A 17735-nucleotide genomic window follows, 5' to 3' on the forward strand; every position below is an offset into this window, starting at 1 on the left:
TGCTGTCTCCAAGTAAGAAATGAGATGTAATGCATCCTGCAGTCCATGCATGCCTCCTCTTGCAAATCACGCATCATTTCTCTGTGGAAACCTTTAAGTCCTAAGATCCAGGAAAAGAGAATAAAAACATTATCATGGACCTGAGGGATTTCTACCTGTTGGCCGCTTTGATTGCCTGTTTAAGGCTGGATTCTGCTGTAGCTCAAGAACTTATTTACACTATTAGAGAGGAGCTGCCTGAAAATGTCCCCATAGGAAACATACCAAAGGACCTGAACATTTCTCACATCAATGCTGCCACGGGGACCAGTGCCAGCCTTGTCTACAGACTGGTGTCTAAAGCAGGGGATGCCCCTCTGGTCAAAGTGTCCAGTACCACCGGAGAAATCTTTACGACATCTAACAGAATAGACAGAGAAAAGCTCTGTGCCGGCGCTTCCTATGCAGAAGAAAATGAGTGCTTCTTTGAACTTGAAGTGGTGATTCTCCCCAATGACTTTTTCAGGTTGATCAAAATAAAAATAATTGTAAAGGATACTAATGACAATGCACCTATGTTTCCATCCCCTGTCATCAATATCTCCATACCAGAAAACACTCTGATCAACAGTCGCTTTCCAATCCCATCAGCAACAGATCCTGATACAGGTTTCAACGGTGTGCAGCACTACGAGTTGTTGAATGGACAGAGTGTCTTTGGACTGGATATTGTAGAAACTCCAGAAGGAGAGAAATGGCCTCAACTGATTGTGCAGCAGAACTTGGATAGAGAGCAAAAGGACACCTATGTGATGAAAATCAAAGTGGAGGATGGAGGTACCCCGCAGAAATCCAGCACAGCTATCCTGCAAGTCACAGTAAGTGATGTCAATGATAACAGGCCAGTTTTTAAAGAGAGTCAAGTAGAGGTCCATATACCAGAAAATGCCCCTGTAGGCACCTCCGTAATTCAGCTTCATGCTACAGATGCAGATATAGGAAGCAATGCAGAAATCAGATATATTTTTGGTGCCCAAGTTGCCCCTGTGACCAAAAGATTTTTTGCTTTAAACAATACCACAGGGCTGATCACAGTTCAGAGGTCCTTAGATCGGGAAGAGACTGCTATTCACAAAGTGACCGTGCTGGCTAGTGATGGTAGCTCTACACCAGCTCGGGCAACCGTTACCATCAATGTCACTGATGTAAATGATAACCCTCCTAACATAGACCTCAGGTACATTATAAGTCCCATCAATGGCACAGTGTACTTATCTGAGAAAGATCCTGTCAATACAAAGATTGCCCTAATTACAGTTTCAGATAAGGACACTGATGTGAATGGCAAAGTGATCTGTTTCATTGAGAGAGAGGTCCCCTTCCACTTGAAGGCAGTTTACGACAACCAGTATTTGTTAGAGACCTCTTCCTTGTTGGATTATGAGGGCACCAAAGAATTCAGCTTTAAAATTGTTGCTTCTGATTCTGGCAAGCCCAGTTTGAACCAGACTGCCCTGGTAAGAGTTAAACTGGAGGATGAAAATGACAACCCTCCGATTTTCAGCCAGCCTGTAATTGAGCTGTCAGTTTCTGAAAACAACCGCCGTGGTCTATACTTAACAACTATTAGTGCCACAGATGAAGACAGTGGGAAAAATGCAGACATTGTTTATCAGCTTGGCCCTAATGCCTCCTTTTTTGATCTGGATCGAAAGACGGGAGTTTTGACAGCCTCCAGAGTTTTTGACAGAGAAGAACAGGAACGATTCATTTTCACTGTTACAGCCCGAGACAATGGCACCCCTCCTTTGCAGAGTCAAGCAGCTGTAATTGTTACTGTCTTGGATGAAAATGACAACAGTCCCAAATTTACTCATAATCACTTTCAATTTTTTGTATCGGAGAACCTACCAAAGTATAGCACTGTGGGAGTGATCACGGTGACTGATGCAGATGCTGGGGAAAATAAAGCGGTGACCCTTTCCATCCTGAATGACAATGAAAACTTTGTGCTGGATCCATTCTCTGGAGTTATAAAATCCAATGTTTCTTTTGATCGAGAACAGCAGAGCTCCTACACCTTTGATGTGAAGGCAGTTGATGGGGGACAACCTCCTCGCTCTTCTACAGCAAAAGTAACCATAAATGTCATGGATGTTAATGATAACAGTCCTGTTGTCATTTACCCGCCTTCTAATACTTCTTTTAAGTTAGTGCCACTCTCAGCAATTCCGGGATCAGTGGTAGCAGAAGTGTTTGCTGTAGATATCGACACCGGAATGAATGCCGAACTGAAGTACACAATAGTAAGTGGAAATAGCAAAGGTTTGTTTCGGATCGATCCAGTGACAGGTAATATCACTCTGGAAGAAAAACCAACTCCTAGTGATGTGGGGCTGCATCGCTTAGTTGTCAACATAAGTGATTTGGGTTATCCCAAATCCTTGCATACTCTTGTGCTTGTATTTTTGTATGTGAATGATACTGCTGGAAATGCCTCTCATATTTATGACTTGATACGCAGGACAATGGAAACACCTTTGGACCGGAACATAGGGGACAGTAGCCAACCCTACCAAAATGAGGACTATCTCACGATCATGATTGCTATTGTGGCAGGTGCAATGGTTGTTATAGTGGTGATATTTGTCACAGTTCTCGTTCGCTGCCGGCATGCATCCAGATTCAAGGCTGCCCAGAGGAGCAAGCAAGGTGCTGAATGGATGTCTCCCAATCAGGAGAACAAGCAAAACAAGAAAAAGAAAAGAAAGAAAAGGAAATCTCCGAAGAGTTCTCTTTTGAACTTTGTGACCATTGAGGAGTCTAAACCTGATGATGCAGTTCATGAACCTATCAATGGGACAATAAGCCTTCCAGCGGAGCTGGAGGAGCAAAGTATAGGAAGATTTGACTGGGGCACTGCACCACCAACAACCTTTAAGCCTAACAGTCCTGATCTTGCCAAGCATTACAAATCTGCCTCTCCACAGTCTGCTTTTCATCTCAAACCTGACACTCCAGTTTCAGTGAAAAAGCACCACGTGATTCAGGAACTCCCGTTGGACAACACCTTTGTTGGTGGTTGTGACACCCTTTCCAAACGCTCTTCCACTAGTTCAGATCACTTCAGTGCCTCAGAGTGCAGTTCCCAAGGAGGCTTCAAGACAAAGGGCCCCTTACACACCAGACAGGTAAACGAGCACTTTTACTGGTCTATAAGTACTGCATACAAGTGCCCGATTAACCAGTATTAAAAGTGCAAGTATGTTTATTTTTGGTTTTGTTTCAGTCTAATTTGGCTTAATTATATTATTGGGGGGAACAAAAAAAAAAAAAGAAAAAAAAAAACAAACTCAACCCCTTTATCATTTACTTGGGGTTTAACCATGCATTTGCTAAATGCCTCCAATACTTTGGGTTTTGAAGAATACTGATTGTTAAAGAACTGCATGTGTCCCTGCATATGCACGTACATATGCATAAACAAAGCTGGAAAAAAAAACAAACTTTTTTTTTCTCCCCAGTATTTGACTGTCCAAATGTAAAAGTTATTGAAGAAAAAAATTCTCTTTCCCTATATGCCAAATTTCGGACAGAAAGATGTGACTATTTCAAGATTGAAGGGATACGTACATTTAATTTCAAATTTTGATCTGAGTTATCTTGAGTTTCTTTTACAGTTCAAGCTTATCTGGAACTTTGTTAAGTTAGTGTTACTAAAGGGGTTAATTTTTTTCCTTAACAAAGACAGCTGAATTTCTAAGCTACTTCATCTGTGAAGCATGTGGTTTGTTGGTAGGATATAATTAAGCCATACAGAAGTCTTCCTCTGTTTTTAGTTCAAATTATTGTGTTGTAATAGATTAAAGTTAGTATTGCATAGACAGTTTGTTGCATATTTTAAAAAATGGCCAAAGCATACTTTCAAAAGGAATGCGTTCTCTGAATACATTTGAGTTATACAGAAAAAGAAGTCAGTCCACTGTAAATATTTTCTCATCTTAGTAATGCATAAGTGATCTGTCATAACTAATTTTAAACTGTGAAATGTGCCATATGAAGCAGGATTAGGAGGCTGAGAAACTCATATTTCAACCAAATCCAGCATTAGTTTTTCTTAGGTCTAATAATTCCTTGCTAATAAAGATTTAAATGCTGTGCTGTCTAATTTATTTTATTGGTGCTTGTCTTTTTCCACTAAATTAGAATGTCAATATAGCCTGTAGATGGCACTAAGGTACTATGTCGCTTAGACTGGCCCGATGCCAGTCCTGCAGTAGGTAGGAAAAGGGGGGAGGGAATGATCAAGCTGGTACTACAGCCAAAGAACCTTTTATTTAATGATAGTTGCACTGGAGTGGTCAGTAGTTAAGTTCGTGTGTTTGCAAAGCAGCTTTCCTAGTGCTTAGCTTTCACTGCACCAACTTTTTAGGTGTTAGAAATCACGTTTGTACACCTGCTGGCATTGTACCCTGCAAGTTATGGTGATTTCTCTGAATTTATTAGGGATGTGGATCTTACAGAATCAAGAGAGACACATTTAGGCTTGTCTTTGCAAAAAGATTTTGACAGTAGCCAAGTTTAGGCTAAAGTCATTCTCTTGCTGTTGCATTAGCCTTATCTAAGATGAATGGGATGTACCCAGAACTGTGTCTTGACTTTGGGTGTCTGTAAGGTGTCACACTAACAAGATACTAAGAATAAAAACAAGCACTTCTGAGGCAGTTCTGCTAAAGTAACTACTCTTAGACAACTCATACTTACAGTGAGACACTGAAAACATCTTAGAAGATTGTTACAAAAACTTAACCTTTCTAAAGGGCTTTAAATTGTGGTGAACTCACATAGTGTGCAGGCTGCTTTGCTATACAGCACCATAAAAAAACTGACAGCATAAGTTTAAAAAAATGTTTTTTTTTTTTTTTTTTTTTTTTAAGAAAAAAAAAACAGCATAGAAGAGCTCTGCATAAGCAGTGGTTACTTGGCTGAAGTTTTCAGATTTTTTTCCCCAGTTTTAGTTACAAAATATAACACAGTCAACCCACCCATTCCTTTTCTGTTCAGAGATGTTGTTAATTTAGCTCAAATTAGCTTTCCAAACTCTATTAAGAAACTCAGACTTAATCCCCCATGGTATCTTAAGGCAGTTAAGATCCAAAATATGATTTACCTGACAGAATGTGTAAGCTCTGCACAGTGAAACTGAGTATGAGGAAACAAAGAAGAAAAAAAACACCAAACAAACAGAAAAGAACCCTACAGGCAATATTTTCAGTTACCTGTGTTCATTACATTAACTATATTGGTTTCAGTTTAATAATCAGCCATTATATCTATATTCGTCTGTATGGATGTGATTCAAATTCCATTGAAGACTTACTAAATCCGTTCTGAAGTCAGCAAATATTCATATCATATGATTTGGATCAGTCCCTGTAAAAGCTGTAATATTATGTATAACTGCAAATATAACTCTTTGTTAGACAGACAATTATCTAAACTGAGTTTATGTATTTTTATTTCATGGAGGAGGAGAAGACGGCGGTGTTTGTTGTTTTTTTTTTTTTTTTTTCTTTTTCGTGCATGTTACAGGAAGTAACCTTCTTGTGTCCTTTTAACACTTCTGGCTGGAGGAGTACAGCTAACGATGGTGGTAATCATTAGCAGTCTTTATATTATTCTTTCTGTAATTCCTGGGATTAGGTTGCATTTTGGCTAGCATTCATAAGTCTTTCATAGGTCTTTTTTTTTTTTTTTTATGTGTTATAGAGTATGGCCTTAAAAACAATGTATTCAGACTTAAAGATAAAAATCTCACTGAATAGTAGCTAATACTAATGTCACAGTATCCAAAAACTTTTTTAAAAATTCCTTCATGAAGAGATACCTAGTTCTCTGCCACTGTACTGTTTTCTTAAGGTTTAAAATAATTCTTTTCTCTGTGTCTTATGTTACAAATTGTAATAAGTTACCTATATTTTGGTTTTCTTTATGTGGTTTGAAGTGGTATGGGAATCATTAAGATAGGGAAAGATGAAATACAGGATTAGTATATGTCTAAGAAATACTGGTATCCTAGGTTTTTATTTAAATTTTCTTTCAGTCCAAGCAAAATACACATGCAGTGTATCTTGCAGATGGATAAATTAAAACTGATAGAGAGCTGAGACCCAAGTCCACACCTCGACTTTTTTTCAAGCAAAATCCCATTACTTTTAATGGGAGCTGGGCCCTAGAGGTCCATTAGAACTGTGACCTAAGTCAGAAAGCTTTTAGAGTTCAGAAATAGATTGTTCAATACAAATTTCTTAGTATTTTTTGCTGGGCAATTTCTGTGCAATTGTCAATAAATTTAGAGGAAATTCTGTGGTTAAGTCTTCACATATCACTTTGATTTGCACAGGTTGATGTTTCAGAAATACCCAGTATAAAAACCAAAGCCTTCTTCAAGTGCCTATATTGCAGTAAACCTGGTGGATGCTCTGAAAAGAGCATTTTTGAATACTTGAACTTGGGATTGTTATAAATGCTAATTCACATAATTAGGAGTATGGAAAGGATGTTACACACCACCAGCTCTTATAGCTAAGCTTCCAAAATCAGTTATGACTCATAACGAATGCTTAAATCTATGCAGGCTTCTCAATCAGTGTTCTTTTCAGAATTTGATTGAACTTTAAAATGCACTTCAAATTAGTAAGTCATTACACCAAACAGCTACATAGAAATACAGTAGAAGACAACATATATTCTTCAGCGTGAAAGACCTTTTATAAAAAGCAGATAGAAAAAAAAAAAACTCTTATTCAATGTCACTAGGTTAATAACAGATTAAATAATAAAAGAAATCATGGGCAATTTACCATGGTTATCCCAGTTTTAAATTATAATAACTTCATTTAATCAGATTTGAAGTACAGCAGTGGCAAATAACACAGGTTTTGACCAAAACCTTCAGTGTGCATTCTTAAGCAAACAACCTTTAGGCATGTGCTTAACTTTAATTTAAAGTAGTGGGACTGAAGCAGATCCTTAAAGTCCAAATGACTTCAAATGCTGTTTACAAGAAAGACAGCTGTAAGCACATTCTAAGTGTTCTTCTGTATCAAGATGATGATTTATAAATTCTGGAAATGTACACAGTTCTTGTAGTTTCAGGAAAGCTAAATATATATAACACCGTCTTTTTTTTTTTTTTTTCTTCTGTGATCTGATGGCAGAAATTAAGGATTTGGGGCTTCACTGACACATTAAATGCATTCCATACTAAGGTATATTTTTAATCATACAGTCAATAACATAAGGTCTATGGAGCTTGCTTTACTCCTTTTTCGGTCAATGGACTTTTTGCCAGATCAAGGAATGAGTAGCCAGGCTCACATTGATCAGTCCAGATCACAAGCTTTCTGTGGCAAATGCAGCTGATATTGTCTTACTCTGGAGTATTTGAATCTGTAACTTTGGGGTTTATGTAATATTAAAAACAAAACAAAACCACTTAAAACATTAATGATTCTAATTTCATATACTGAGAGTGACAATTTCAAGGTGCATAAGATGATGGAAGCGTGCATTAGGACAGCAGTGCAGAATTTACATCACTTGCAAATATTAAAATTCTGTAACCATAGCATTCCATAATTCTGTACATGGTATTATTTTTATTGGCCCTGTTTTACTACTCAGTAGAAAAAAAGAATACAATTCCATTGTTTCTTTTCCTTTCTATGCTTGATTTCTTTATGTATTAGCATGGATATTAGTCTTGGGGGAGGACTTGTCACCTGGAAAAATGTCTGCATGTAAAATTTTATTGCTTTGAGTTCTATATACTTAGATATCTTTATCTATACTAAAATATTAGAAATGTTGAAAGTGTGCAGTGTATTTTTTCTATCCTTGTATAACTGAAAAATAGGTTAATGGATTTTGCTCAACTGTCTAAAGAAATTCATTTTTCAACTGAGACCAAGCATGGAAAATTTTAGCTGAAAAGAAAAATTTTTCAGAAAGTTAAGAGCATGTGAAAACTGGGGGTTATAATGGAAATCTGAACATAACCTTAAGCTATAATACCATTTTCAATAGTGACAGTAGAAATGCTAAACTAGAGTAGGGAACATTTTGTGTATACAGATACAGACAGCAAAAGCTTAGCAAGCTTCCTTGTTCTTTAAATGTTTCCAATGCAAAAGAATTTTATCAGAACTGCTAGAGTCTCATCTGTCCTGAATGTGCAAAACCGAAGTTTCATAAATGCTAATAAATTTGTGGCACATGTGGGACAGTGAATTGAATCCTGAGAGTTTAATACTATTGGAATTCTATGATAATGTTCTTTTGTGTAAAGGAACAAGGAAGAATCCTTCTAGTTTCCATTTCAGATTTTCACTTCCAAAGAATCTATTCTTCTAGCACAGCAAAACCGTATCAGCCGCAGTTTATTGACAGCAATTTTATTGTAGCTAGAGGCTTACAGTAAGCTGTTTATTGCTGTTCCCTAACTCAGTTGACAGCAATTGGGGAATTAATTTTCTTGCCCCTGATGTGCTTTCTTAGGTATAAACAACAGATGTTAAAGATATGAAAACTGTGACCCATTTACATGCAGCAACTCTTTATGGGCACAGCCTACCTGCCTAAGTGCAAGTTTCAAATCCTAAGTAAGATTCCTTCATCAGTTCTAGGATTCTTAGTTTGGCAATACAACTTTTCATCTGTATGTATTCTGTACAAGGGCAAAGAAATAATACCTAATGGACCAATTCTCATCTAGGCAAATTCAGTTCCACAGCAGCTGAGTTCAAGTTTCATTTATTTCAGGAGGTGCTGTATCTTCTTACTCTACGATTTAATTGCACCTAACATACAGAATATAACTGACCAAGTGGACATACCATGTACTGAAAGATCTAACAGGAATTATAGGTGATACCAGAATTTTTGGTGTCACTTCCCCTGCAAAATATCATGGTGGTTTTTAAAATGTATACCCAGAAGTTTCCTCAATTGCTACCAAAGAAGAACCATCTGACACACGTTCTGTAATGTCCATATCTTTGCTGAAGGAAAAGAGAAACACAAAATCACACATTACTTTCTTCTTGTTTTATTACTGCTTTGACTTTACAGCCTGTGGTGGAATGCATGTAAAATGATTTATCCCTGTAGACTGATGTAAGCATTTAATTTGTTCATTTCTGGTTTACATGAGATAACATTCCGTTCACTGAAAAAAGATTTCCCAGGCTGTAGATAAGAAATGAATGGATGCTATCATATTTTACTGCATCGGGGGGCATCTTCTATTTATTTCTTTTGCTGTCTTTTAGCAAAACATTTGCAATATAAGGGGCTTCAGCGTCTTACCTAACTGAGATTTTAAGTGCTTGTCTTGACACAAAATGCAAATTATCTTAACAGGTCCTTTATAATTAAAATATCACGTAAAATAGTTCCTTTTAGTATAGCTGAAATAATTTTGTTGTGATGGATTGTGTTTTAGTGAGTTATAAACTCTGTGGAAACAAAAATAGCCATTACTGATATAAGACACCTTAAACTGGTATTACTACACTGTTATTTCGGTTGTGCAATCATGAAAATAAATTATCAAATAAATTAAATCAAATTCAGTTATTCTGCATAGCAACATTTTTATAGCCACACAAAACCATGTGTTGATTATTTCTAGGACCTAAGGATTCAGGGAAGCATTTGGCCTACTCTAATTTTGATATCAATTTCATGCTGGTCTTACTAGAAAAATCTGGACTTTCAAATCTTTCTCATTTTTTTCAAACTTTTTCAGTTTTATGAGTACCATGAATTATGTGTGATAATACTAAGCAAGGTGGTTCAAAAGCTAATTTGTAGTCACACTGAGGTGTCTAAATTGTACCAGTCTCAAAAGCTATTTTTTTTTTTCTTATTATTGTTTCTTTTGCAGCAAGTGAATTGGGGGTGGGTGATTTGTTTTAAAGTTTTAGCATGGGTTGTTTTGCATCTTCTATTGCACAAAGAGGGAAAATTGAGTGATTTAACATTTGCCAGGAAAACATTGAGAGCTGGCTGCAGTTGATATGTAATTTTTGTAGTTTCCTACAAGATAATGTTGTAGTTTTACCATTTCTTTTATGAAATGCCACACTGACTTTTTTTGGGGGGATACACATCTTGATGTTATTACTTGAAAGTTGTTTTTGCATATGCACAGTCCTTGCTATAATAGGAGTATAAAGAGACGCTTCTTAGAGTAACAGTTCAACATTTGAAACTAAGTCCAGACTGGAGTAAATCTGCTGATTTATGCCATCTGCATCTCTTCCTGATGTTATCTACTTTATAAAAGCAATAGGATGACACTAAGATAATGTTTTCAAAATCTGAAAAATATGTGAAATCATATTGACTCAAGTGAATTAAAAATCGTTTTATTTTGAGCTGAATTTGATAAAATGTGGAGGATCAGCTATTGGATTTTCTTCCTTTCTTTGTTTCCTGCCAAGATCTAGGTAGCCCTTTAAAACAGCTCCCTCTGCCCCCCCCCCAAAAAACATTAATTAGATATTCTTACTGGCTGATTGCTGGAAGAGAATAATTATCAATGTTGATTTGTAAAATGCTTAGTAGCCTCAAATTGATATTCGTCCATTCTCCTTCATTCTTTCTAGCCAAAGTAAGTGTGAGATACAACTACTTTTAGTTTGAATTTGGCAGAATATTCTTAGTACCTCATAGGCTTTCATGTGTTACTAATAATGCGGTTGGTTTTCTTAATTGTTAAAAATTGTTAAAAATCTGTGTACAATATTTTCTCTCAAATGAGCTACTTTAGTCTATGTCATGTAGCCTTTAGTACACCAAAAAATCTAAGAGGAGGTCCATGTTTCAGTTGGGAATGATACTCCCCACTCTTAAAGCTTCTTGTTTATTGGTATGTAGCATCTTTTAAATAAGTAAACCTGATTAATGCGAATTTCTGTCTCAAAATCTGTGCTTCTTCAAAGCACATAAGGTATGGAAGCAATTGTGTTTCTGATGGGAAGACATCTCTAGGACACATGCTTTTATGTATGATGTATATATGAGGTTATTATAGGGAATTTTCACTTAGATTCCTGAAGAGAAATAAAAGATTTGATACTGACCTTCATGGTGGAATACTTCAACCACTGAAGTTTATGTGAGTCTCTGTTTTCCCCTACTGGTATTTTTGGAAGAAAATTTTAACACCTTGGTTTAACAGGAATAGGTCCAGGAGCTACAGAAAAGGGTGTGGATCCGTGAGTTTTAATTATGGTGAACACCTCCTTAATGTGTAAAATAAGGTCTAGAGCCTGAAGGGGAGTGATATTGAGCCCCTGTTTTTGGGAGCTTTTCACTCAGTGTGCTAGTTTTTGTGAATACAGTTGTTATGCCAATCCCTCTCCTTGCAGCATGTAATGAATATATCTGAACAGGTGCCCAAGTTCTGATTGTGGATCTAGCCTAATTTCTGCAAATGATGTTCACAAAAAATGAACATCTTCCTTTGTATAATTTTCAACACTGTACTTAACTGGTAGCACCTGTGCACACAGTACTTGGTTTTGTTTCTGTTGACATTATGGTGGAATTCATTTTGTGTAACTTCTGATTGCATGTCAAATCTGGGTTCACAATTTACTCCATCCTAAAGAAAATATGCTAGTTTAAGCTGGTTGTGGAAACTGATGGATATAGTTGGATGAGATGTATCCCACAACAGTGAAGACTGTGGTGCAGTGAAAAGTATGATCCAGTATGATCTGTACTTTTCATTTTACCAGTAACGAGTAGGATCCAGTCCAGTTTTCGCACTGAAGTCAAGAGAAGGGCTTTAAGGGTAAGTATTTCCATAGGTAAAGATATAATCTCAATAGCGTATATGCCCACAAAAATGTATAGCGTGCACAGTTACTTACCTTTGGGAATGTCTTCTTTAGAATATGGATCAAATCCAAAAGGCTTCAGAATCAACAGAAACATTTTTTTTATTAAATTGTTATCAAGCCATTTGCACAGCTGACTATTTTGGGAAGATGGTGCAGTGAAACTCAAGTGTTTTGTTGTTGCTTTTTTTTTGTTGTTGTTTGCTTTGTTTAGATTCAGTTTTTGGTGCTGTGCTGAGTATTTTTTATTTATTTATTTAATTTTCCTGAGTGCTACACGCTCCTTGATACCTCATTCTGTGAATGTGAGCAGGGAAAAAGGAAGATGCAAACTTTTGATATCTACCCTCTGTTATATCTGGCCATTCACATTACAGTGTAAAAATGCTTCTTCTACTTTTTTTAGGTATGTGACTATAGCAGTATGAATTTTCAGTCACTTGTCACATTGTTTCACTTTTGCCATTTCAAAAATACGGGTCAAAATATCAGTGAAGTGCTAGTGTTATGAGTAAGAGAATTTGAAATTGCCTTCAGTTTGTGACAACAGTACCCTGAAACATGGATCATACTGCAGGAGGTAGACTATGCACCAATAGTAAAACTGTAGTCATCTCCCATATTTTTAACAACTGCCAGATAAATAAAAAAAATAAATGAAATCTACATCTGTCTAAGGACAGTAAACCTTGCCTGTTGAAATTTAATCTCTCCTGTGTACAGGAGATGGACTTTCCTATTTGAGATTTCATCAGTTTCATTTCAGAAAGCTGTTATATCTGTCAAACATTTCAGTTTGAAATGAATGTCTTTTTTTTTTTTTTTTTTTTTTTTGCCTTTGTGTGCTTCAAAAGCACCTGGTTGTCAATCAGCAGAAATACAAAATGAGACAAGATAGATGATCCACTATTATGATTGGCATTTTATTTTTATTTTACAAGCCCTTTTTTCTTCCTCAAACTGCAATGACTTAAAAATGGCAAAGCATGTCTACGCTGTGAAAATACAAGAGAAACATGGATATAGCAAAGGGAACCCATCCTTGGTTTGCCCTGTTCCTGTTTGTTTTGACTACTGATAGCCATTCTTCTGAGTGTTGGTACAGACCAGGTGGGCAACTACAGGAAACTGTAGTTGACTAGTGTGATAAATTGTGTGAATGGCACACAATCTTGTGAATGAGATTTAAATATGTTTTATGAGTGATATTTAAATACTTACTTTGCTTTTCTTTGTTTTTGCTATAGAATTAATACATTGCCACAAACCTCATGCAGTCCATAGTATTTAACTGATAGAGCAAGACAACTTCTGGATGAGCTCTGTAGGCTTTCAGAGTGCCTCCAGGCAAAGCAGCAATCCAGGACTTTGAGCAAGTAATTTAAATCTCATGACAGTTTTGTTTTTAATTTGCTTCCCTGATTGCAAATCAGAATGTTTGTTTCTTAATGCAATTTTTCAAACTCTGGCCTAATAAATTGTCAAAATGGTGTGCACTTTTCGAGAGTGTTTAAAAAAAATTGATGTATTTCTTAGAATCTGTAATGTATCTATTGATAGCATCCCTGCTGAGCATTGCTGGATTTCACTATTACTCTGCTTTCTTAAAAGCTAGGCTTTGGCCTTCTTCTGTGCATTAGCAATTGATTAAGAAGTATTCTAATCCGCCACAGAGTACCAAGAAACTAATGGCTTGTGGAGTATTTTAGTCTTTAAGCTTCCACTGCAAATTATATGAAAAATAGTGTCATTTGGCTGATGCTTAAATACCTCTCATTCTTCTATGAGATATCGTTGCTGTCCTTTCTTATTCCTCTTTTTAATCTCCTCCTTCATTCTCTGAGTATACTTATTTTTGTAAAACATATGTATGCACATATAAGAAATCTGATATTTTCCTTCAAATGAATGCTATCAGCAGAGAATCAATGCATTTTGTATACGATCTGTTCTAGCACATCCAACTTGTAACCACATGTTCTAGTAGGTAAGGACTAATAATGAACTGACTTCATTAGTATATGAAGATCTTATCTGGAATTATATCTGGATAGAAGCATGATATGGGAAGTAAAACACTTTCTAAACTAGATAGGTGCTTTCTTTGACTTGTTCCAGTATATTTAAGAAAATCCAGTTAGAATGAATTACAGTTAATACAAATCTGAAAAGAAAATTAAGTCCTGAAATATGTAACATAAATTTTCTCTCTGTAGCTTGCTTGGTTGCATACTAAATTTATATTTCAAAACTGAGCTGAAGGATTGGCAGAGGAGAAACTAGGGCCTAACTTCATAACTGGATTTGCAGAGATGTTAACTGTGACAGCTCCTTCTGGTCGTAACTGGAACAGAGGGAGTAAACAAAGGTAGCCTTAAGTTTCATGTCAAAATATGAAATGGCTTTAATTTAGTGGACTTGTAGTACTAAAAGAATGTACAGGATGAGCAGAGATTGCAAGCTTTTTAGTGTTATGCACATGCGTTATAGTACTGACCAAATTTGATTCACTTGTAATTAACATTGTATAGGTGTATACATCATGGAGGAGTGAAACTTGTTTCGTATGGTGTAATGAACTATAGGATTCATTTTTTCCTTCAGAGCAGTAAATGTCTGTATTGTCAGCAAAAATACACAAAATCCTCTGTATCTATCTTCACCTACAACTGCTGGAGTAATGTCCAATACTGTAGTACCAATTAGCCTGCTGGGTATCACCAGTTATTTTTGTAGACATCCTGTATCAGTCATAGTTAAAACCAGCAGACAAAAAAACTGTTTAATATGTTTTGCTTGCTTGCATTTTTTTTTAGAAAAGTCTTCGTACTTTTCTCATGATGGTATAATGCATTCACAATTTGTAATAGGTGTGGTATCTCACTGGACTTATGATAGAAAATTAATTCTGAAGACAACAGCAAAAATGTAAATCACAAAGCAGAACACTGGAGATTGCAATTCAGTAAGCGGGTAGTGTTTCTTGAATTCAGCAATTTGAAAGGGAGATTGGGGTGAGAGATTAAAACATTTATGTATCTTTACATTTCAAAATGGGTAAAAGCTCAGTGTGGATGTCTGGACTTGCGGGAAAACTTAGCCTTTTAATAAGAAAGCTGGCAGTGCTGGTGTGATATAAAGAATGCCACTGATCCTTGAGTCTGCTTGTTTAAAGCAGCATGCTGAGCACTTTTCAGCAGAGCTGTTTCATACAGTGCCTACTAAGACACTTTACAGATAGTTCAGATCAGCTGCAGGCAAAGTACTTCGTATTGCCAGTTATGATTTTTGTCTGTCATTAGTCACAGAAATTATTCCTGATTTCAGAACTTTCCTTCTGTGGATCAGCGGTGACCACACTGAAAAACGTTCTGCATTCACCATCTCACAACTGGTATTTCTAACACTTAAATGTCCTAATGCCGGATATAAGCCTAACCTGTGAAGTTGAAGCCTATTGTTGAAGTTCATTTCAGCAAGCCTCTAGCTACTGAAGAACATTCTATCTTATTTCCTGCAATACTCAGTAAAGATAGTTCGGGGTCAGAGGGCTCTGCACTTTGTGCTGTTGTTTGCTACTACTTATGATATTTGGAGTCTGGTAGGGATACTGTGATAGCACCTTCAATTAAAAGCCATAGGCAACAAGCATAACAGACAGAAGCCTTAAGACTGCTTAACATTTTGCAGTTTCTTCAACTAGAGTAAAACCAGCATGAGAATAAACTGACTATGTTAGCTTAATTGTGATCTTCACCTAAGCACTGCCCATGAGACCTCAGACCTAGCAGAAAACCCCATCTGAAATGTCAAGGGGCTTTTTTGTTTTAAGATTGCTTAAATTTATCATATTTCCTTTACAAAACAGCAACACAGTTCTACTCCAGTTTTAAAGACTTAAGCTTTGGCTGCCTGTCTTGGGTTTTCATTACTTTCACATGTATACAGTTGCACAGATAATGAGAAACCTGCAAAACCTGTATATCATTGCATGTAACATTGCTCTGCAACTATTTACCACCTCGTTAGTTTTTTCAATAGCAAAGATAAGTTAGCATTCTGTCATGAAATTTGAACAGCCACCACATCCAGCTGAAGCTTATAAGCCAAGGTGTAATAACTTTCACAAACTGCATTAACTCTTGCAGAAGAAGATGCAATCTTGTAAATACAATCTTGTAAAATAAAAAAAAAAAAGTGACTTTTTTATATCTATGTAGCCAATTTGTTTGACATTTTCTCCAGTAAATTTTTCTGCTCTCAGAAATCTTTTAAAATACAAAGGGAGGAATTAGGTTTTGCGTCAGTCTGCACAACTCAATTGACTGAGATAGAATTGATCTCATTTACATTTGGACTGTGCTGTACACTCATTATTCTTAAAATGTGATGTGCCTTCTTCTTATTTCTGTTAAGGCTCTATCTTCACTGCAGAACAGGTGTGTTTTACATCAAGATTGTTGTGAGGTAGCTATCTAAATCTAAAATCCATGTGGAGAAATGAAGCAGGTATTTTGTACCTTGATGTAGTTGATTGAGGTCAGCCCTGAACAATACACCTGGGGTTGATCTCAACTGGCTATGTACAGGTAAAACTACAACACCTTACCATTAGCACGATTTTATACAGCATTATCTTCTTCAGTGTAAGGTCATGTTACACTGTCTTGTGATTTTAAGGTGCCTTTGAAGATATGAATTACATGTGTACTTATTCTAGGTCCTTTTACACTTCTGAAGTGATGTAAAGTGAATCTTTGCCCTGCTGTCTGGCAAAAATTTTTTTCCTGTGGCTGCAGTAAAGTCCTTGTTGTACTTTCAGACTTATCCATTGTGACATTAGCAACAATATTCCTAAAAGTTGTGCCAGGCTTGCAGTACCATCTGGTATAGCTGCAATGCATTTTTATACCTTCTTCAGTGTTGGTGCTACCATTTAGCAAACTATGCACGATTGCATCAATGATTGCAAGTTCATACAGTGGTTATAACTCAGTCATTCCCCAAAACTGGAGTAGTATGAAGCATCAAAATCAAATGTTAGCTTAACACAGGCCATTAAGTTGTGATGGTGATGGTATAGATGTGTCTGTATTCAATTTTTACTTCAGTAAAACAGTATTTTATAGGAAGCATGATCAGAATAAAACATTTCATCCACAGTGTACTCAATCTTGACAATAAATGAGTATAATAGGAACAAATGGCACTTCCTTAGCAAGCTAGGTAAGCAGTCCTGAGCATGAGTAGTCTTCTTCAATTTTTCCGTGATGTAGTTTGAGTCTACTTACTCCTAAGAATTCACTTCTCAGTACGTCTCCCACCTTTGTTAAAGTGTCTTCTGAAATTGCCCATAGGCTTGAATTAATGTCAACTGAAGGGTTACCATTCCATTAAAAATGCCTTTAAGATTTACTGTCTAACCTGGTAAGCAATCTGGATAAACAGTTGTTTTACACCTTGTGCCTCTTACTTGGCATTTTAAAAGTTCTCCCTTATATCTCTTAAAATATTCCTTTACCATTGCCTCCTCTCTTACCTTTTTATTTAAACTCAGTGACTCTTTTTGTTCTTTCTACTTCTGAACTTTCAAAGTAGTTTGCTTGCCTAACGTCCTCCACAGATACTCTGCCCATCTCCTCTCTTTTTCAGTATCTTCTTTTTTTAATACCCCCCCCCCGCCCCCTACCTCCCCCCCCCCCCCCAAAAAAAAAAAACAACAAAAAACAAAACCTACAAGACAACATATTTGGTTCACAGTCAGTAGTAACTCAGCAGCAGCTGACTGCTCCTTCCAATTATACCATATACTGGAAAGCCAAGTTGTTGAAGTACTGGAGTCAA

The 17735-nt window shown here is 36.5% G+C and overlaps 1 protein-coding gene and 1 long non-coding RNA gene across 7 annotated transcripts in view; one reads left to right on the forward strand and one right to left on the reverse strand.

The window, feature by feature from the left end:
* The window catches only part of PCDH9 (protocadherin 9), a 694514-nt gene that overhangs the window by 1841 nt on the left and 674938 nt on the right, over positions 1-17735 (forward strand). For all 6 annotated transcript variants that reach the window (XM_040540674.1, XM_040540684.1, XM_040540692.1 and 3 more), the window contains exon 2: positions 1-3170. In XM_040540674.1, the coding sequence (XP_040396608.1) occupies positions 135-3170 (3036 nt within the window). In that variant the 5' untranslated portion in view covers positions 1-134. The remainder of the gene's footprint in view (positions 3171-17735) is intronic.
* The window catches only part of LOC121061616, a 25333-nt gene continuing 10664 nt past the window's right edge, over positions 3067-17735 (reverse strand). The window contains exons 2-3 of the long non-coding RNA XR_005815181.1: positions 11030-11033; positions 3067-3090 (exon numbers count right to left, since the gene is read on the reverse strand). This is a non-coding gene — a long non-coding RNA (uncharacterized LOC121061616). The remainder of the gene's footprint in view (positions 3091-11029; positions 11034-17735) is intronic.

Source organism: Cygnus olor, chromosome 1, assembly GCF_009769625.2.
Source record: "Cygnus olor isolate bCygOlo1 chromosome 1, bCygOlo1.pri.v2, whole genome shotgun sequence".
Lineage (NCBI taxonomy): Eukaryota > Metazoa > Chordata > Aves > Anseriformes > Anatidae > Cygnus > Cygnus olor.